The 20,695-nt window shown below is 37.1% G+C and overlaps 3 protein-coding genes and 1 pseudogene across 4 annotated transcripts; 1 reads left to right on the forward strand and 3 right to left on the reverse strand.

The window, feature by feature from the left end:
* Nucleotides 1-895: 895 nt before the first annotated feature.
* Nucleotides 896-1,545, forward strand: LOC115623945 (annotated as a pseudogene).
* A 2,660-nt stretch (nucleotides 1,546-4,205) lies between these two features.
* On the reverse strand, nucleotides 4,206-11,591 carry LOC115623397 (glycogen [starch] synthase). The gene is made up of 5 exons (XM_030517705.1): nucleotides 11,479-11,591; nucleotides 7,265-8,238; nucleotides 5,937-6,804; nucleotides 4,930-5,065; nucleotides 4,206-4,869 (listed from the first exon to the last, which is right to left on the reverse strand). The coding sequence occupies exons 2-5, from the start codon at nucleotides 8,236-8,238 to the stop codon at nucleotides 4,778-4,780; spliced, it is 2,070 nt and encodes a 689-aa protein (XP_030373565.1). The 5' UTR covers nucleotides 11,479-11,591; the 3' UTR covers nucleotides 4,206-4,777.
* Nucleotides 11,592-12,482: 891 nt separating this feature from the next.
* Nucleotides 12,483-14,647, reverse strand: LOC115623724 (succinate-semialdehyde dehydrogenase [NADP(+)] GabD). The gene is made up of 2 exons (XM_030518205.1): nucleotides 14,193-14,647; nucleotides 12,483-13,830 (listed from the first exon to the last, which is right to left on the reverse strand). Exons 1-2 carry the CDS (start codon nucleotides 14,460-14,462, stop codon nucleotides 12,595-12,597), a joined length of 1,506 nt encoding a protein of 501 aa, XP_030374065.1. The 5' UTR covers nucleotides 14,463-14,647; the 3' UTR covers nucleotides 12,483-12,594.
* A 1,354-nt stretch (nucleotides 14,648-16,001) lies between these two features.
* Nucleotides 16,002-19,375, reverse strand: LOC115623725 (KH domain-containing, RNA-binding, signal transduction-associated protein 2). 2 transcript variants are annotated; one of them, XM_030518206.1, is made up of 5 exons: nucleotides 19,050-19,375; nucleotides 18,420-18,924; nucleotides 18,128-18,229; nucleotides 17,888-18,072; nucleotides 16,002-17,008 (listed from the first exon to the last, which is right to left on the reverse strand). In XM_030518206.1, exons 1-5 carry the CDS (start codon nucleotides 19,303-19,305, stop codon nucleotides 16,863-16,865), a joined length of 1,194 nt encoding a protein of 397 aa, XP_030374066.1. In that variant the 5' UTR covers nucleotides 19,306-19,375; the 3' UTR covers nucleotides 16,002-16,862. The 2 variants fall into 2 exon arrangements, with proteins under 2 accessions (XP_030374066.1, XP_030374067.1); XM_030518207.1 differs by having other exon boundaries at nucleotides 16,003-17,008; nucleotides 17,888-18,069; nucleotides 19,050-19,305.
* Nucleotides 19,376-20,695: the final 1,320 nt, after the last annotated feature.

Here is a 20,695-nt window from a genome sequence, read left to right on the forward strand (position 1 = left end):
ATATTTAGAGCCTACAAGAATATAAATACACACATATTAGGTTTCTGCAAAGTGAAAAATGTAACAGGCATAAGGAGGCGTGGCAGACCTCACGAAATATATATTTTCTTGATCAGCATATTTAAAGATATTCCTATTTCTGAATCAAGCCTAAAAGCCCAGACAAATTGAATTATTCTGGGTCTTCGAGGTCGGAACAATATTATTTTCAAGTAAGTACATAAGTAAGATGTTTCTAAATACAAACATATGCACATATGTAAATATGTACACGTACATATGTAGGTAAGTCTAGCGGATCTTAGCCAATTAAACGTAAGACCCCCTTCTATATCGATGAACCGAATTCGAAAGAAAGCAAAAAAGAAACAGATCTAAATGATCGATTAAAAACAAATCGACAAATCGTTCATTTTCACATATTTAATCGATAATTTAATTAATTGATACGATTTCGATTTATTAATCGATACCGCCACGGCGCTCTGTCCGTCTGTCTGTATGAACGCAAGCATCTCAGAAAGCATAAGAGCTGGAATAACCAAACTTGGTATCCAGATTCTCCACATTCTCAAGCACATAGTCTCAACCAAAAGTCTCATTCAGTGAGCTACCATTTCAATACAATACAAATTATATATCAAATAAAAAATATTTATAAGCTCAAATCACATATACTACTTGTATATAATACGAGTAACTACCACTTTCGGTATAGTTGTTGTAATGGCTGTAATGTTTAATGAACTGTTTAATGTTCTGCAAACTGCGTAATTATGATTATGTACTATAGTACTATAAAATAGTAATGACAGCAACAAAAATAGTTGGTCTAATGTTTAGTGAGTTATGTGCTTTTGAGCTCGCAAAGTGGGAAACATATTCCGCTCTAGCTATGGAAGGACAGCGAAGAACTATAGCACTCCTACTCTTCTTCTTAGCGACCCTAAGCCACAGTGTAAGTATACAAATAGCACAAGTCTAAGTTTAGTCTAAAATTAAGCATTTTTCGATTTATGTTAGCACGCGGGAGGGACATTCAAAATGACAAACGCAGTCTGTGAATCGTACAATAAATCGTTGGTTGTTTTCGATCTGTGCCGTTTGAAATAAAGTCCATTTGAATATTGTATACAACATACTACATCCGACCGATAACGTTTGGGTAAGAACACAAATGGTTAAGAAAGCCAATGGATACAAGCCCTGACTCATTGACTATACCCTTAATGCTTGTGAGGTTTTGCGAAGGAGGAATCATCCGTTTGTGAAATCGCTCTTTATGCTGGTAAAGAATTTTACAACGGTTAATCATACGTGTCCTTATGTGGTAAAAGCTATATATATAGATCAAAAATACTTGTGATCTTATCTGAATAATACTTTTTATAGGGCGTGCAAATGCTGAAGAACTTTTATGTACCGCCCAATAAGTTTCCTATACCATTGCCAACTGGGGACTATGGCTTGTTGCTGAATTTCTCTGTCTTTGCGAAACCCCAGTATGCTATGAATGTTTACTTTACGTTTAAAGAAGACGAATAATTGAAAATATAACTATATATTGCACTATTTCTGATATTTTTTAAAAACCTTTCTTTGAGACCTATTTCAATGCACACATTATTTCAATGCTAATAATAAAATAAAGACAAACACTCGGCTTATACCGCTTGTAAATAATTTTGATTGACACTATGGCATATTATTATTAGAGTGGATATAAATTTAAACTTTATTATTTATGGCACGTTTTAATCTTACTCTCCACTCTTCCAATCTTCTTCAGGGTATTTCAGTGTCGGGCTTGCTTCTCTCTTGTTGATAATCGCGAATTTTCAATATTCATTTGTTATCTAAGGTAAGTTTATTATTTTTTTAGATTTTTTTTTTTTAGATTCAATTCAATATAAAAATTTATTTAAGCCAGAATTACGTACCATAATTTTGGAGAATTTGGAGCACGTAGTTAGGAAAGAATAAATGAAGTGGGACTTAAAAACAGCGCCAGCTTTCATTTAACAAAATAATACATTTCACTCTGCTCTTAAATATTGCGAAATGTAAAGCAGAATAAATGATAAGAAAAAATGTAGAAAGTAAAAGAGAAAAATTGAAAATATGTAAGAATGGAGAGTCCGTTATATACCGTTATATAGAATCCTACCTACAATCTTCGTTCAGGACATTTTTGAAAAATCTCAAAAGTTTCTTACAAGTCCTAATTCGTGGACTCGTATACAATTATAAATTTGTTTCATTAGTTGAAAGTATAGGCGAAAATAAAAACGAAATTAGTTTTTGATAATAACTCCGCTTCCAGTGTTATTAAATTTTAAGTGAAAGTCCCACACAAAACGCTCTATTTCAAAAGTTCTCTTCAGTCCTGAAGTGGGTTACTTTTTCAATAAAACCAATTATATATCAAATAAAAGCTATTTATAAGCTGATCACACATACAACATACAAAATACTACTAACGTTTAATGAGCTGTTTAATGTTCTGCAAAATACGTATTTACTATAGTACTACAAGTATAAAATAGTAATGACAGCAACAAAAATACTTAGTCCGAAGTTTGGTGAGTTATGTGCTTTTGAGCTCGCAAAGTGGGAAACATATTCCGCTCTAGCTATGGAAGGACAGCGAAGAACTATTGCAGTCCTACTCTTCTTCCTTGCGACCTTAAGCCACAGTGTAAATATACATATATCCAAAGTCTAGTGAAGCCCAGTCTATGACTTAGCATTTTTCGATTTAATTTAGCACGCAGCAGGAATATTAAAAATGACAAACGCAGTCTGTGAATCGTACAATAAATCGTTGGTTGTTTTCGATCTCTGCCGTTTGAAAGTATTTGGACGAAATAAAGTCCATTTGAATATTGTATTCAAAGTACTACATCCGATAAATAAGGCTTGGGTTAGAATACAGGTGGTTAAGAAAGCCAATGGATACAAGCCCTGGCTCATGGACTATTCCCTTAATCCTTGTGAATTTTTGCGAAAGAGGAATCATCCGTTCGTGAAATCGCTCTTTAAGCTGGTAAAGGATTTTACAACGATTAATCATACGTGTCCTTTTGTGGTAAAAGCTATACATAGATCAAAAATACTTGTGAATTTTTCTGAATAACACTTTAAAACATTTTTATAGGGCGTGCAACTGGTGAAGAATTTTTATGTACCGCCCAATGCAATACCTTTACCGTTACCAACTGGAGACTACGGTGTGTTGATGAATTTCACTGTCTTTGAGAAACCGGCATTCCATGGGGGTGTTTACTTTGCATATAAGGGAGATGAATAATGGGAAAAAACTAGTTATACACTGCACTATTGCTGATGATCTCTAAATACGTTTATTTGAGACCTACAAGTATTTTAATACACACATTATTTAAACAATACAAGTAATATCAAGATAATTCCCCACGAATTTTTGTAATGAAAATAAATTATTTGCAAGGAAATTATTTTGGATATTAGTTTTCTCTCACATCATAAAACAGCAGTTTTAGCTTTTTAGATCTGCTAACCAATTATTAATTGTGTACATACTATATGCTCACTTATGTTCATTTTTATACCGTCCAATTATACAGCGCTTAATTATAGAAACTACTAGCCGTGAATCACCATCTATATATGTATTGTACGAGTAAAATAACTTTTATAATAGATCTGCATTTTTCAATCAATTCTTTTCATTGTCGCTTCATTAGGTTTTCATTGGGGCATGTACTGTTGTTGCGGAATTCGAACTTGAATACTATTGTACGAGTATGTATGTATATATGTATTATTATATTCATTTTTAAACTTCAGAGAATCTCAGAAGAGAAATAGAGTAATAAAAAAAGAAGGAATACTTAGCCCAGCAAAGACGGGCGAGAATGATCTCGATCGAATCTCTCGATCTCTACAAATATTTTGAAATTTTAATATGTGATCTGGTTCACTACCTTCAATACAATATGACTTTAACGCTCTAAAAAGAGTTTTATTACAGTTCATAGCCAGTAAAAGGGCTATTTAATGGGCTTTTTCCTTTCAACTTGATCGAGTTGAATGTAACGATGAAAATTCGAAACAATTTTAGATATTAGATTTAGATCCCAAGCACACGATCCACCCAAGATGCTTTAAGTATCATCTTTTTGGTTTCTTCCCAACAACAGGCATTCAAAATAAAACGCATTTCATTAAATTGAGGCAGTTTGTTACAGGATTTATTGCAAGTTATGCTTGACAAATGAATAGTTTCTACGGCGAACAATTAACAAATTTATATATTTTCTCTTTTCAATTGAATTAGAATTTCTCTCACCATTTGATAACGTCAACTAGAACTAGCGCGTGCTTAAAACCCAATTAGTGTCGAGTATGATTATAATTTTAATGCGGTGAACATTGGATTCCTAATGGATAGGATGTACGGATAAGGATAAGTATAGGTATAGGGGTAGGTACTAATAACGTTGCTCTGCTTATAGACTAAACAACATGTAAACGAGGCATCATCATCTCTTTTTTTTTGCGTGTTCAAGATCTCTTGAATTGTTCGAACAGTTGCATAGGAAATTGAAAATTATCATTGCATCATTTCAAAATATGGGTAGACAAGTGATGACCAAGAAGCGAACTACGCGCATCTGGTAATCTGGCAATTGAGCGTAGTTATGGCCAAATATAAGATTGAAACGGAACCACTAAACTTATGATAATATTGCGCTGTGAGTTTTGTTTGTAGTACTCAGAGAGTTTGGCTTTTCTTTTATTTAATGCCCAGTTCCTTGAGTTCGGTTTCCTCATCTACAGAGTCCTCTTCATCGGAGCCGTGCACCGAGGGTGCCGGGGTAGTGTGGCCTGAAATCCAAAAGGTTCATTAGTTTCAACTTAACATAAATGAAGGTATGCTAAACTTACGCGACGATGTGGGACTGGGCGGTTCGCTGTGGGGTCGCGAGAAAATCAAATTGCTGCGCGAACCATACAGAGAGCTCTCATCCACATAATCTGGATAGACGGCCTGCAGCGCTCTTACCCTGGCCTGCCTGTAGTACTGCAAATAAGAGAGTGTTTAAATAAAGCATTAATGCGATTTATAATTTAATTTAAATATTAAAAATATGATATTATAATAATGGCTTAATATATTATCTGATTTAATAATTGAATAGACAATAGCCAAAATTTTGTAGACTATCCCAGTCTTTTTCCCTTTTTGGAAATGGCGTACAACTGTGTTGAAAAGCTTGTTTTGTGTAACATTATCGTTTTCTATTAATATAATAAGCAGTCGATCTTTTTTCACAATTTCACCCAAATGGGGGTAAAATTTTACGAAATTGCTTTGATTAAGGCCCCAAAAATATGTATGTGAAGTGTTTTTCATAAGTTGTAGGTCCAATTATTGATCTACATATACGCCATAATAATCCTTGTTTATCAAAAAAATTTTGTGCCTAAATTCAAAGTTTCTAACTCCAAAAAAAGCTATCCTAATGAATCCAATGTATAATATGCTTTTAAAATTTCAAAAAGGTATTTCTAAAAATCACATTTTAAAGCATTTATAACGTTGTGGGCATTTCATAACACCTTAATATTTTGTAATATTCCGAAAATAAAATGTAAATCCCATTTTTTTCCCCATATAAGCATGAAGACCTGTATCGAGTACCAAAGACGTACTCCACATGAAAACTTCTTCATTAAGTTTTAATGTAGAGTAAACAAACCGCTTTTAAATGAAATTTGAATTAAAATAGATATATTTTACCCCATTTGGGGGTGAAATTATCTATGAAACGTGACCTAGTGCGCAACAAGGGAAAGCTATTTCAAAGATTTAACTGTGTAGATAGAAATCTAAATGCCTAAAATGAATAATAATAAAACTTAATAACTAAAGTTATGAGCCTGCTACTTACAATGCCCAGTGTACGCCAGTCGAGCAGATCGCTTAAACGTTCCGTGCGATTACGCTGTATAATGCGCTGACGTCGATTCAATCGGGAGAATTCCAGCATAAAACTAGACAGCTGCTGGACACTGGCCTCCAAGCCAATATAGCGACGATCGACAATGTATATGCCATAGGATTTGGGATCGCTAATGTGCTCCTGCATGAAACAGCCAAAGCCCGATAAATTTGTTGTTACGCTAGGTATACCCATAACGGTACACTCGGCTGGTGTATAGCCCCAGGGCTCGTAATAGGATGGGAAAACGCCCAAATGACAGCCACGCACAAACTCCTCATAGTCGATGCCAAACAATGGATTGGTCGATGTCAGGAACTCGGGATGGAACACCATTTTGACGCGATCGTGCACCGAATTGAAGAGCTGGCAACGACGTATGGAAGACAGCACTGGATCGTTCCAATCATCGGCCACATTATGGGTGGTAACCGGTGGCATACAGTCGCGCTGCATAGAGTACATACAACGCTTAATCTTGACCAGATCCTCCTTTTGCAGCAACTCATCGGGGCCGGGAATATGACCCTTGAGGCAGGTGTCGAACATTCGTTTACCAATGGACTGCTGCACATTGTTGATGGTATCGCGCAGCTGTTTGATCACCGCATGGCCACGCAGCGAGTCCACATTGAAGTTGTTCGTCTTGGTGGGGAAAATTAGAAAGGCTACCACTGTTGTGTCGGGGCGTTCGTGCTTCAGCATGGCATTCAGACGAGCCAGGGCCTCGATGAAAATATCAGCACCTTTGTTGCCAAACTCGTAGCGACCGGCAATGAAGAAATACAACGTCTTATCCAACTCGAAATCCATGTGCCTGTAAATAGAAAACTAATTTAGTCACGAACTTAACAAAGTACTAGGACGGAAAAGTTTGCAAACCCGAATACCTAATTGTTTATAAGAGTTTTAGAGATGAAATCTGTGAAGATTTGCTTCTGAGTAGGAGAAGGTATACATAGCCTCTTCTCGCTGACTAAGCACCAACCAGACAGAAGTTGACACAAGGGACAACTGTTCTGACCTCAGGTGTATCCAAAGAATGATGGAAATAGTCCACTGATACCACTAGGGACCACTCTAACTTTACATAACCAAACCGTTCTTCAACTACCCCTTGCTGTTCTTTCGAATCTGAGTTACTATTGTACTTTTTAAATCAATTAGTACTCGTATGATTAAAAACTCTAAAAATATGGTTTTCATTCAATGATTGCAAATCTTCAGATCTTTTTCTTTAAAGACGACCAATATAGATTAAATCAAGCTCTACTTACCCATAGAAATGGCCACGAACAAACTCATTAATTTTCTCCTTGGCCATCGCATGAAGATTCTGAAACTCGTGTATGGCCGAGAACTTCTTCACATTCAGGCCATTGGGCGTTATGATGTCCGGCTTGCGTTTGAGCAAATGCTCGGCCTCATAGCCCGTAATTTCGGAGACGGTGGTAAATATATGGCACATATGGGTAGCGCCGCGTTCCAAACAATACCGATGATAGATTTGTCGCTTGCCCGCCTCCTCGTCCACGGCAAACTTGTCCAGATTGTTGTAGAAATCGGTATTGCCAGCGCACAGATAGCGACCCAATAGAGTGGCATGGGTGGTGAAAACTGTGGCGATTTCCACATGCCTGGTACGCAACGCTATCAAGCCGACGCCCGCCTGCCACTCATGGAAGTGGGCGACCACCCGTGGCGCATTTAGATCATTATTCTCCGAATAGGCTTGGGCGCAATTGCGAAACTCCTCCAGAAATTCGGCGATCATGTAGCCCAGAATAATGGCGTCGTTTGTCTCAATGTCCAAATGCGGTATACCGATGTGGCATTTATCCCACAACTCCGACTTGAACTGATCGAGTTTCCAAGCACCCGAGCCAATGTCGAAGAGTATGAGCTGTGGATTGCCATCGACCAGCCAGCGACCCGTATGCAGTTTATAGCCACGTGAGCGCATCGTATTGACGGCCTCCAAGAGGGGATTGCCGCGTGGAAATTCCAGTTCCTCCATTTCGGTGCGGGCACATTGCTCCTTGTAGGGACCCATCATGCACAGCTGTTCGCCCAGTTCCTCGGTGGAGACATACGCCTTGGAGCGTATAACTGTATAAATGCCGCCAACCTTATTAGCCACCTCCCATGCCACCTCAAAGTTCCAGCGATTCTCACGCGACGCAATATCGCCACGATCGAAATAGTCCTTCAGATCCGCGCCGGACTCCACGCGTGAAAAGCGACGATTCATCTGACAGAATAGATGAAAAAGAGAGAAGCAGAGATAATGTCAGTCTAGGAGTTGAAGATATGCGACTTAGCCACGAACAGGGCGTAGGGTATATGATGAGTCATTATGGTCCTCAAAACGATAGGACATTTGACGGCGCAACATTGCGCCTCCCAACTGCTAGTGCTGATCCGATCCTAACCAACTGATTAATGACATCTAAAAACATAATCGCGCTCAAACTCAATCTCATTTGCCGGTCCCTTATCAGCCAGCAGCGGCGCTTGACCCACATTACAAGAGTTACGGGTGCCGTGCATCATTAGCCCCATCATTATAATCATCATTATTATTATAATCATAATTAACGTCAACAGACTGCATTTAGCTGATAACAACGAACTTATTCCCAATCGCTTGACCATGACAGTCGCTAGCGTCTGTTCTCTGCGCTGGCTGCTCATAATTCTCTCAATCTATTTTTAGTTGCAGGAAATAATGCTGACAGATGCCAAAAGATATTTCGATGACGTTGCAGCGAAAATATATAGATATATAGTACATTTATATAGAAGAACGCTCCCACATGGAGATTAATTTTTAACATGCAATTAATTATTTTAGCCAGACACTCTTTAAACAGCAAGCTCTTTAGAGAGTTTCTACTTTAAATTTTGGCCAACCCCATATATACCACAGATACATATATTCTTAGTAATCGTAAATCGATGTTCGCACGTTCGTTGGTCTGAATGAATGCCTGGATTTCGGATTTTCCGCTGAGCCCACATTGTCCAAACTTACCATCTTCTATAGTCCCTAAGCAACAAGAGTTCATTTTCTTGTCCCCCTCCTTTTTCTCCTGCTACATTTAATCAATACTGTCGACAGTGCTGAAACTATTAAACTAAACTACCCACGTAATTCAAAAGTAATGTTTCTACATCTGTTCTGAATCAATCTGTTCTATAGTAAAAAAAGTTATTAGCCAACCAACTCTACGCCCTCCAAACACAAGCAGCTCTCGCTCTTCTTCTTCTTCAATTTGCCTATGCCATGCGCTCATATAACAAGTCATATAACACAGTGATGGATTTTTTGGTAGAGGGTATTTCAATGTCGGGCTTGCTCGACCGTAATCATTTCAGTATTGTTGTTATTTTGTAAAGGTTTTACTTGTATTTGTATTTTATTTTTAAAATTTTAGCTTGTTTTTATATTATTATATTCAAAATCTTAGAAATACATAATTATTAAATACTTTTAATTATATAATTTATTACATATACAAATAAATGTATAGTACTATAAAAATTGGATCGAATTTATTAAGTAATAAGATGTGTAACGAATTTTCAATACATATATACATTTCTTTTGATTTTATTATATTTTTTATGTTTTATTAATTATTTTCATTAATTAATCCCTTTATTTATAATATTTAAAATTTTATTGAATTAATGAAGAAAACACGCGTATACAACTTTTCTTTTCTTTTGGTTTTATTTTATTCAATATTATTTTATTATTAATTAATTTCGTTATAATATTTTATTTAATTATTTCCTTTTAAATAATTCACTTTTTTTCATTAATTTTGTAATTGTGTTTTTTTTTAATTTAACATATAATAAATGGTTGCTTTTTGTATTATAAATATATTTATTTCAAATATTTTATTTATTTATGTTTAAATATTTTATTTGGTTGCAAAAATTGTTTTACTGCCCTTTTTAGTGTATTTAATTTTTTTTTGTTAGGCATTTAATATGCCTTAATATACACACTTCAAGATTAATTAGTTGTTTTTAAAATTAATTTTGTTTATTTTCAAACATTTTGTTCGTTTTTTGATTAATTTATCAGCCTTTTGAATACAGTTAAAACGGCTAAATAAAAAAGGCGAAATAATAAAATATGCTTATTAAATAAAACAAAAATTAGCCAATAAATATTACTTATAAAAGTAACATTTGAAATTGCGCTATTTGACACTTTTGAAAGACTTTTGATCATTTTTAATGACACTTAACTGATGTTACGATTAATTAAGGGCAAACGAGCGATACTGGCTCAAGCGAAAATTGACCGCCAGATGGCGCGAATATATCTTTAAGCGGTGCAGCAAAGAGAAAATTCTGTGATATTTAAGGCTGAGGAGTCCGCGGCGTGACCGCAGTGCTAAAAGGCATTAAAACCTAAATCTGTGTGTATATAGATGTAGTATTCCTGATAAATGTGTATACAAGTATATGAACGTTGCCTTAATTATAAATCAGTGCAGTACAGCAGCTGTAACGTTTGTTTGATAACAACAAATCTGTTAGAAAATTATCCACTAATTAACGCAAGTTTGTAAGAGGCTGGCAATTGTACGAAAGTAAAAGTGCAAAGAACGGAACGAACAGAGCGAGAAGTGGTAGAGAGAGAGAGAGAGAGAGAGCGAGTGAGAGGATAAAAAAAAACACATGCAATGAATTGGCTTCTACTCTTCTTTTTGTTGGCACTTGTTCAATTATCTTACGCTTTTATTAAATTAATTTCTGAATTTTAATTGATGAGAGAATGTGGCAACTGGCGAGCGTGCAGCAATTGCAGAAGACGCGGAAGAAGAAGACGAAGAACGGCTCTGCCACCCACTGCTGCAAGAAACTCCGGCAAACAACAACAACACCAACTACAACGGGAACAACTGCTGTTATAGCAGCAGCAGCAACAACAAAAATAATGTCTATGTGGCAGGGACAGGGACTGGGAAATTGTATCTTTTTATTTTTCGACAACGCGTCGCCGCTGACGTCGTTGTGTGTGTGTTGTATTAAAAGTCAAATAAAGGTCAGTGGCAATGCCGGCGCAGCTGAGCGCTGCGTGTGTACTTTGAAAATTTTCTTTGATTGTTGTTGGTAATTTCTTAAACTCGCTCAACAAGTTTTTTCGATCATTTTTTCTGACTCGTCCTAATTGTTGTTGTTGGCTGCAATCAACAAATTTATGACGGGGCTGTAAAAGGCGATTCGCAACGATGATAGCAATTGCAAGCGCTGTTATCAGCGTTTTGTTTATGTTTCACTTTTATCACTATTATTATTTTTATATTTGAGCAAAAATTTGCTTCTTAATTAAACGCTTCTTTGGCGCCAATCGCAGACTATTCTACAAATTCCGCTGATAACGATTTGTTTACAAAAAACAAAACGGACACGCGCGCATGTGTTAAATAATTTTTGCAAAAGTTTTTCACGGAAAACAAATTTTCACCTCTTGTGCAGTTTCCGCGTCGGCAACCGACGTCGTTGGCACCCACAAACAAAACGAACAACTGAAAACGCCTGCGACGTTCGCTGTCGCTGTCGCTGCTACTGTCCGCTGCCAACCGCCCTAAAGACCAGAAGTGAATGAACGAACCAAAGCCGCGAAACGAACCAGTTCCTCATTGTCGGAGCCACCGGCTTTTCGATAGAGAGTTGTGCATTTCAGGGCGCAAGTTCATAAGTTCGGTTTTAATTGAGAAATTATTGTTTAGTTGTTTTGAGTCTTTTCAATCTAATTTGATGAACTTATAATCTGAAATGAAACCAGTTTAACGAAAATAATCAATTAAATTTCCAAAAATTTATAATTTTTTGTTAAAACAGCACTCATTGGCGTTATTTAGATTATTTAACTAAAATTATTTCTAGACTGAATTTCAAAAGCATCCCTCCTCCGCGCTACTCATACGCACCTAACCAAAGAAGCGCTTGAGCCACCAATATCTGATTTAATCATAATCTGGATGTATCAAAATCAATATATGTCTTTTCTTTGAAGACGTCAAATGTATTGGTTGATTCGATAAGCCAACTTATGCAACGTTTTTAAGATTTTCCCTTTTCAGTGAAGTAAGCTCCCAATTCGGGGTATACAAAATATAAATATAAATGTTTCTTAATTACAATTAGTTAATCTGAATTAAACTAAAGAAAAACTTATTTGAATAAGATATATTTAACTTTAAGTTCTTTTAATAGACAGCCAAATATCAAAGCAAGATAATGCGATTCAAATAATAATAATTGCTTGATGTACATCGTCACGGCATGTGCTCATCACTGTTGGTAGCTCAATCGATGAACAATTGTTATCGATATCACTTGTTACATTTGAAATGCTCTTATCAAGCTTCAAAGTCAAACAGCTTTGTGGTTCCACTTTGTGCACGAGTATTTTTTTTATTGATTTAATTAAACTATGTAAACTACTCAAGCGACGCAAAATGAGAATTTTCAACAGCATACACATGTACGTAGATATTTAAGAACAATTTCAATTACATCATAATGGAAGACTGCAAATTAAAGCATTTGGAACATTAGAATTGTGCAATTTATGGGCTCAATCGTATTTAAGGTTTCCCATGCAAATATATTTGATATCGACATAATCATCGATGCCGTGATGTGAGCCCTCGCGTCCAACGCCAGATTCCTTAACGCCACCGAATGGTGCCTCAGCGGCAGAAATGAGACCCTCATTGACGCCAACCATGCCCACCTCGAGGCGCTTCGCCACTCGGAAGACCTGCTGCAGGTTCTCGCTGAAGAAATAGCCGGCAAGACCCCGATTGGTATCGTTGGCTTTCTGTAGGGCTTCCGCCTCATCCTTGAATTTGATAATGGAGACAACGGGTCCGAAGACTTCTTCTGTGTACAGCTGAGCCGTTGGCGGCACATCTGTCACCACAGTTGGCGCATAGAAGAGCGCGCCCAGTTCTGGCAATCCTGTGCCGCCGACAACGATCTGGGCTTTTTTGCTGCGCGCATCCTCCACAAAGCCGCTTACCTTGTCGTACTGCATCTTGTTGATGAGTGGACCGATTTGTATATCGCTCGACTGGCCATCGCCAATCTTCAGAGCCTCCACACGTTGCTTGAGCAGCGCCACAAATTTATCGTAAATGCCTGCCTGGACGAAGAAACGATTCGCCGAGACACAAGTCTGGCCACAATTGCGAAATTTTGAGCTCATGGCGCCATCCACCGCCTTCTCAACGTTGGCCGAATCGAAGACAATAAAGGGTGCATTGCCGCCCAGCTCGAGGCAGACACGCTTAATGCCATCGGCGGCATTCCGGAACAGCAACTTTCCCACCTGAGTAGAGCCCGTGAATGAAATGCCGCGCACATCGGGACTCTTGCAAAATAGATCGCCAATCGGTGCCGCCTTGTTGGTGGTCACCACATTGATGACACCCTTCGGTATGCCCGCATCCTCGGCCAATTTCGCCACTGCCAAGGCTGTCAGTGGGGTATCCTCGGCCGGTTTGATCACCACCGTGCAGCCGGCGGCCAGCGCCGCACCAGCCTTGCGTGTGATCATCGCCAGGGGAAAGTTCCAGGGGGTGATGAGGGCGGCCACACCGATCGGTTGTTTCATCACAATTATCTCACGATTTGCTACGGGGCTGGGTACGATTTCGCCATAGATACGACGCGCCTCCTCCGCAAACCATTCCACAAACGAATTCCCATACAAGACCTCACCTTTGGACTCGTTTATAGGCTTGCCTGATTCCGCTGTCATAATCTCGGCGATTTGCTGCGAATGCTGTTCGATAAGCTTGTGCCATTTCTAAAAATAAACCAAAATAGATGTATACCGAGTGTGAACAATACCCTGTGTGTATACCCTGTACCCGAATAGCGAAAGGGTGGGTCAGAAGGTCTAAGCTGTGACTCTATTGAACAGGTGGAGTAGGCTTTGCAGACTATATCCCTCTGTTCGACAGTATGAACACTGAGCACTATTGAACTATAGCAGCTAAGGACTGCAAATTACGTTGGTAGACTAGTCCTATCTATGCTATATCTAAAGTTTAATCGAAATCGGCGCACTAAATTATAAATAGAGCTGTCATAGCAACGATTGGTGTTTAGGGATTGAAGGAAGGCGATGGAGTGAGTGTCGGGTACAGAGCGTTACTATTTACCCACCTTTAATAAATTGGAACGATCCTTGGCTGTGAGCGAGCGCCACTCCTTCGACTCGTACGCCTGTTTTGCCGCATTTATCGCATTTTGTGCGTCCTGCACTGTCATATTCGGCACACTACCAATCTTTTTCCCGTTTACCGGATTGGTCACATCGAACGTGTCATTATTGCTGGAATCAATCCAGTTGCCGTTCACAAGCGCCTTGCTCTGTACCAGCGCCGAAAAGTTACGTATTCGGCTGATTTGTACGGAATTAAGCCTTCCAAACATTTTGGCGACTAATCAATTTTTGTTGTGGTTATTGTTGTTGCCGGCAAGTGGAGAACTTGCTCTTTCCTTATCTTAATGACTTGTCTTAACGACAACTTATCGGCCGCCACTTCTATTATCTGTTGTCGTCGAGATTGCGGCTGCTGGAATCACCTGAGTTGTTCTCCGTTGCACCTCGAATTGATTTCAATTGCTTCAATTGATATTAATTATTACGTTAGAGCTCGACAATCGAGCAGGTAGCCCTGGACCGGTAACTATTGTTATCGCTGGTGATGGGCCGAGGCGGCAACCAAACGGTAACAAGCGATAAGAAACAGCTGATTGCTGCTGTTATAATTTAAATTCAAATAAAAGAGATATTGTTTTAAAGAAACATTCAATAGGCTACATTATTCAAGAGACTGAAACCAAAAACAGTGAATATTGCCGGTCATATTGGAAATTTAACGGAAATTTCCGACTTTTCAGCGTAGAAAGAATATAATTTTCAAAATCAAACATTACGTTACATTAGTTGCAGCGTTGGAGGGAAAAACTGATACATACACATTATATATTACTTATTTGAATGTCAAATTTAGCTCACGAATGAGCATCAAACTATGCCTAACTTAACATGTTTGAAACAGAAAATATTAATTAGAAAAACGTAATTTTAAATCCCTGCAAATTTTGCAACACTGATCGGGTTTTACCTCCTTGTTAGCACTGGCCACAGTTGAACTGCATATTCTAAATACATTTCATTAATAATAAATAAATTTCAAATAACAAATAATCTATAATATTAAAAATAATAGATTTCTATAATAATTTAAAAGATTTATAAAGACTAGCAGTACTTGCCCGTCTTTCATGGGCTCAGTATTTTTGCTTACAATTATAACTTTAACTGGTAAATCGAGAACTGTGATATTTCGCAATTGTGATATTTCTGAACAATTAAATAAAAATATTGTGGTAAATTAAATAAAAATATTGTGGGTGCCCTCCTCTGCGATTCTCATACCGAGTACCTAAGCGCTGGCAAATCGATAAATAAATTGTGAAATTTCTGAAAATTAAATAATAATATTGTGGAAATAAATTGTGAAATTTCTGATAAATTAAATTATTGTGGGCGCCCTCCTCTGCGATTCTCATACCAAGTACCTAAGCGCTGGCCAGTCGAGAATTAAATAGTGCAATTTTTGAAAAATTAAAGAATAATATTGTGGAAATAAATTGTGAAATTTCTGATAAATTAAATTATTGTGGTCCCTCCTCTGCGATTCTCATACCCAATTGTGAAATTTCTAAATAATAAATCTGTTTGTATGTATGTACATTATTATTATAATACTTTATACTTTAAAGCCTATCGTCTCAACCTTTCCATAAATCGAATAAAAACACAAGAAATTTGTTGGGTTTGTTTTAGAAAACGCATTTTATATATTTTCGATAATTCGTGGAATAGTTGTAGGTATTATTATTTATATTATTGATCCTTCTCTCACGTGTACTTTTAAATTTATGTTTTAAAAATAATGATATATATATATTGTATAGGTATATTAGACAATTGTTGTTGTTGTTCTTGTTGCTGTTGTTTTACACCGTTAATAATATAACAAACAAAAAAATTAATGATCATTATTGAACGTTGAACGCTTTGAATATATTGGAGAAGCCGGAAATTTGTTGTTCTTCGCTTGTTCTTGTTGTTGTTTTGAAATCTGGGTTTGCTTTGATTGGATTGAAGCCGTTTATTTATTTTTTTTTTTGTATACTTACTTTGTCTCGTTGGGTGTTTCTCAGTGATATTTTCTTAATTGTATTTCGAAAAATAACTCAAAGAACTTGTGCTAATTTAGTGATTGGGTTTGGATTTGGTTTTTGTTTTCTGGTTGGATGGATCGGATGGAGATGGATGGATGGAGATACAAGTGTATAAATGGGTTGGTTGTCTCCTTGACTAACTATTTATATAATTGAATTTGGTTGCATTTTTACAATTCGTTTGGAGTTGCTTGTTGGTTTAGATTTATATATTTTTTCTTTTCTTTTTTGGTTAACACATATCGAAAATTTAACAACAATTACTAAAATATGGGTTTGCATTTCTTTTGTTTTGCGATTTTTTGTTTTGTTTTTTGTTTGTTTGTTATGGTCGGTATGGGTAAGTGTATGGATAAGTATTTTAAGGTAGTATGTATGTACTTGTATTATCATTATATTGGTTGGATTATTGACTCTTGAAACATAACGGCATATATGTAGAATTTTGCTTTCCTTTTATTATTATTATTATAAAGTATATATATTAGATTAATTTAATTTAAATGTTGGGTACTAACTGCCTTATTTTTAGATTGTTGTAGTTTGTTGTTGTTGTTGTTGTTGTATTGTATTTGTTTAACGCATTTTTGGATATGGAGCCGAGCGATAACGCACGCTTTCACGAGAACGTGATCCAGTTTCGTAATGTGCCGATGAATGGGATCCCGAGCCCGATGTTGTGGGTCTATATGACGATGAGGAACGACCGTTGCTTGGTTTGGCTATTTTAAAAAGAATTTGTTGTTTTGTTAAGATTTTAAAAAGTTTTCGTCTCTGTAATTTTGTTTTTTGTTTTTTTTTTTTCGTTTTGGTGCCTTATTTGTACATTTTGCAGCTTCGGATTAAATATTGATTTGCTTTCTTATAATAAATTGCAACAAAAAAAAGTGTTTTTAACCGGTTTTGAATGCACTACACCCTAGTGGTTTATTTTTATCATAAATTCCATTATTATTATTATACAAGAGCGATCCATTTACTGATAATTTTGAATAAAAGTAGCATCACAGTTATTTTTTTTTAATGTTAAGTGTAATTTTGTTTTGCTTACTACTCTGACATTTCCCTTTTCCTGTCTGGTGACGATGTTTTTTATTTATTTTTTTTTTTGTTGATTTCTTATTTGGTTATTCTTGTCGTTTTTTATTGCCTTTTTTAGTAACGAGTCTGAATATGATTTAGAAATGTATTTTGTACGAATGTTTGAATTACATTTGGAGAGTTGAAAATTGTGTTTTGGTGTTTTCTCCTTTTTTTCTTTACTTTTTTAAATTAATTTTTAGCCTCGATTTATCACCTTTGTCAGGTATAGTGCATTAAAAATCTTGTTAAATTGCATTTGTATTCACATTATGTATTTACATTGGCTCTATAAACGAGATGCATTGAGATTGGCTTTCAGATTTTTAGATTTTTAACCGACTTGTATTTTGTTTTGGGTTTCGCATTTGCATTTACGTTTCTTTTCTTTTTTCTTCTTTCTTTCTTTCGATATATATACATGTTTAGTATATTTGGAACCGCGTTTTTGTTTATTAGTCGTTTGAATTCAATCCTGCTGAGGGAAAGACATTATTAAACTAGCATTCGATAGCTCTTACCTGCGTAGGCCGCCGCATAGGAGGACGAGGACGAATGCGGATGATATTCCCGGCGATAGTCCCGCTCGTACGAGCTATCATACTGGGCATGATGGCCACTCGAATGTTTGGACGTTGGTGGCGGCGGAGTGGCGTACCGATCGTATTCCCCATGATGATCGTACAGTTCATGGTCCCGTGATCTACTGGGATAATGCGTAACTTAAGCACCGATATTTCTATTGAGAGACAGATGCATACCTATGGGTTTTTACAATGCCATAATTGGGGTCGTCCATAACATAGCGCGCTTTCTCCAATATCGAATATACTTTGGGTTTTGAGGATGTTGGCGGGGGAGTGCTGTGCGGAAGCAAAAAGTTTAATTAGTTGTGGAAAAAAACATATTCAATTGATTAGACATGCAAAAAATGTTCTATTTGAAATGCCAGATAGTTATGTGTACGCAACTGTACTTTTTAACTTCAAAAGAAATGTACTTTTAAAGTATTTCTATATGTTTGAAGATGCTAATTTAAATATAGTTACTTACCGGGTGCTGTAGGCGCCATGTTCGCCATAAGATTTGGAATAATGATGGGATTTCTTATACATGCGCTCCTTGCCATCCATTTCACGCAATTGCTCCAAACGTATATCATCATTGGCATCGGGTATCATGAACTTGCGTATCTCGCCCAGCGCATAGCCCAGACGATGATACGCCTCGGCCGGTGGTGCTACTGTCGATATTTCCACGTGCAAGTCCCGGCTGAGATGTGCATATTTGGGATTGCCGGAGCTGCGTAACTCCTCCTCCTTGCCGTGATCTCGCATGGAATTGCGACCCATAACCACCATCTTGCACATCGTTTCCTCCTGCAATTGGCGCAACGTATTGCCTTTGGGGCCAAGTATTTTGCCCACAAAATTAAACTTCGGATATTCCTTGATGGGGAACAGAACCTTCTGTGCCACACGTATGGGCTTCTCGCTGTACACGTTCGCGTAGATTTCCGGCTTGGGAATGCGGCCACTCACTAAGATTTTTTCCACCTCTGTAATGCACCGGCATTCATACATACATATAATTATCAATTGTGTGCCTATGTGTGTGTGTGCTTGTGCGTCTTATTGCATGACGTATAGAAAGTAGAATAGATATAGTGTAGTGGGAACTCACCGTCGTCCAGCAGTCGTTTCGTAATTACGTGCTTCTTCTCTAGGCTTTTCTTCTCCATTAAACATTCCTGCAGATATGAATTGGCTTTTTCATTCAATGGGGTATCGTGTAGGGGCGCGTGGGCGTGGCTAGTTGTGTGCTCCACCTCGGGTGCTGAAGCGCCTGAAACGCCGGTCACCGTCGATTCCTCCTCGCGCCGCTTTCTCTTGTAATCGGTGGTGTCCTCATTGTAGTCTCTGTCGTAGTCGCGCGGCATATTTGTTGTAAAATTAGATAATTACTACGCTTCTTTTTTTCTTCTTTAGCAAATTTGGCCAGTGTCCGTATGTATACAGTGTCTGTATGTATGTGTCGTGTCAGTTGGCTGTCAATTTGGTGAAAAGTGTAGCTGCATCGCTGTTGCCATACGAAATGCGATGAGTTGGCAGCACGGTCTATTACGAAACGAAAATAGTGCTGAAAAACACCAGCACAAAAGTATGCTACAATTGCTTGTGATTTTTCAAATTTTTTTATCACAACTGAAGGAACTTTTTTTTTTATAAATGTAGAACTTTAATTATGCTGTTGTTATTTACAATAACTTCAATTAAACCTATAGAAAAATACAAATACAGCTTAAACTAGGAGTTTAGTCTTATTTAGCTGAAGGAAGGAGAAAAAATGCAGCGAAAAATATTACATACGTTTAATAAAAGGAATATAATTTGGCTAACTTATCATTTTATTTCAACTTGCATGTTTATAGACGGCTGTTGCGTAGACATTATACTTTAATTTTAAATTTTTCCTACTTAACGGAGTAATTTTAACAAAGAAGTGTCGGTAGGTTTATCATTTTTTTGGAAGATAACCCTAAGTATTACCCGATTATTTTGAATATGCTTCAACTAATAACCGTACTTTACAAAGAAAGATCTTCCTTAATTTTTATAGCCTGTACCCAAAGGGTGAAAGGCTATACTAGTTTTGTGCGCATGTATGTAACACACAGAAGGAGGCGTGGCAGACCCCACAAAGTATATATATTCTTGATCAGGATGAGAAGCCGAGTCGATATAGCCTTGTCCGTCCGTCCGTCCGTCTGTCCGTCTGTCTGTCCGTCTGTCCGTCTGTCCGTCTGTCCGTCTGTCCGTATGAACGCAAGGATCTCAGAAAGTATAAGAGCTAGAATAACCAAACTTGGTTTCCATATTCTCCTAAGACCGAGAAAGTACGAGTTTGAGTTTTTTTTCGATGCACCCCCCCACTCCCCCGCAATTCGTGTTTTTTCTTATAACCTCCGTAATTCTCAGAATTTTGAAATCAATTTTGGTATGTACATCCAGTTAGTACTAATGTGTCCGTGTGCCAAATTTCATCATGATAGGTCAATTCTGAAGAAAGTTATAGCCATAAGTAAAATCGCTGCTCATGCGCTGCCTCTGTCGGCAGCGCTGCCCGCAGCTGTTGTTGTTGCTGCTTTGGTTCAACTTTGTGCTGCATACATACACGCATATAAACACGCATAGGTACGTGATGTAAATGTATGCTGTTAAAACTAAACATAAACATATATTCTAATTTAATTTAATTAATTAATTCATTAATTTTTTTTAATAATTTAATTTTTTTTTAAAATTTTTTTTTTTTAATTTTTCTTTTTT

The sequence above is a fragment of the Scaptodrosophila lebanonensis genome, unplaced genomic scaffold (genome assembly GCF_003285725.1).
Source record: "Scaptodrosophila lebanonensis strain 11010-0011.00,11010-0021.00 unplaced genomic scaffold, SlebRS2 tig00000053-arrow-pilon, whole genome shotgun sequence".
Taxonomy (NCBI): domain Eukaryota; kingdom Metazoa; phylum Arthropoda; class Insecta; order Diptera; family Drosophilidae; genus Scaptodrosophila; species Scaptodrosophila lebanonensis.

What these genes read in the sequence shown, in the direction of transcription:
- LOC115623397 (XM_030517705.1), bottom strand. Translation starts at nt 8,238, where the DNA reads ATGAATCGTCGCTTTTCACGCGTGGAGTCCGGCGCGGATCTGAAGGAC. An exon ending in GTTCGTGGCCATTTCTATGG is followed by an intron (nt 6,805 to 7,264) that starts GTAAGTAGAGCT and finishes TTCTATTTACAG; the next exon opens with GCACATGGATTTCGAGTTGG. An exon ending in ACTGGCGTACACTGGGCATT is followed by an intron (nt 5,066 to 5,936) that starts GTAAGTAGCAGG and finishes TCTTATTTGCAG; the next exon opens with TACTACAGGCAGGCCAGGGT.
- LOC115623724 (XM_030518205.1), bottom strand. Translation starts at nt 14,462, where the DNA reads ATGTTTGGAAGGCTTAATTCCGTACAAATCAGCCGAATACGTAACTTT. An exon ending in ATCGTTCCAATTTATTAAAG is followed by an intron (nt 13,831 to 14,192) that starts GTGGGTAAATAG and finishes GTTTATTTTTAG; the next exon opens with AAATGGCACAAGCTTATCGA.
- LOC115623725 (XM_030518206.1), bottom strand. Translation starts at nt 19,305, where the DNA reads ATGCCGCGCGACTACGACAGAGACTACAATGAGGACACCACCGATTAC. An exon ending in CATGGCGCCTACAGCACCCG is followed by an intron (nt 18,230 to 18,419) that starts GTAAGTAACTAT and finishes GCTTCCGCACAG; the next exon opens with CACTCCCCCGCCAACATCCT. An exon ending in CTATGCGGCGGCCTACGCAG is followed by an intron (nt 17,009 to 17,887) that starts GTAAGAGCTATC and finishes TTTTTAAAATAG; the next exon opens with CCAAACCAAGCAACGGTCGT.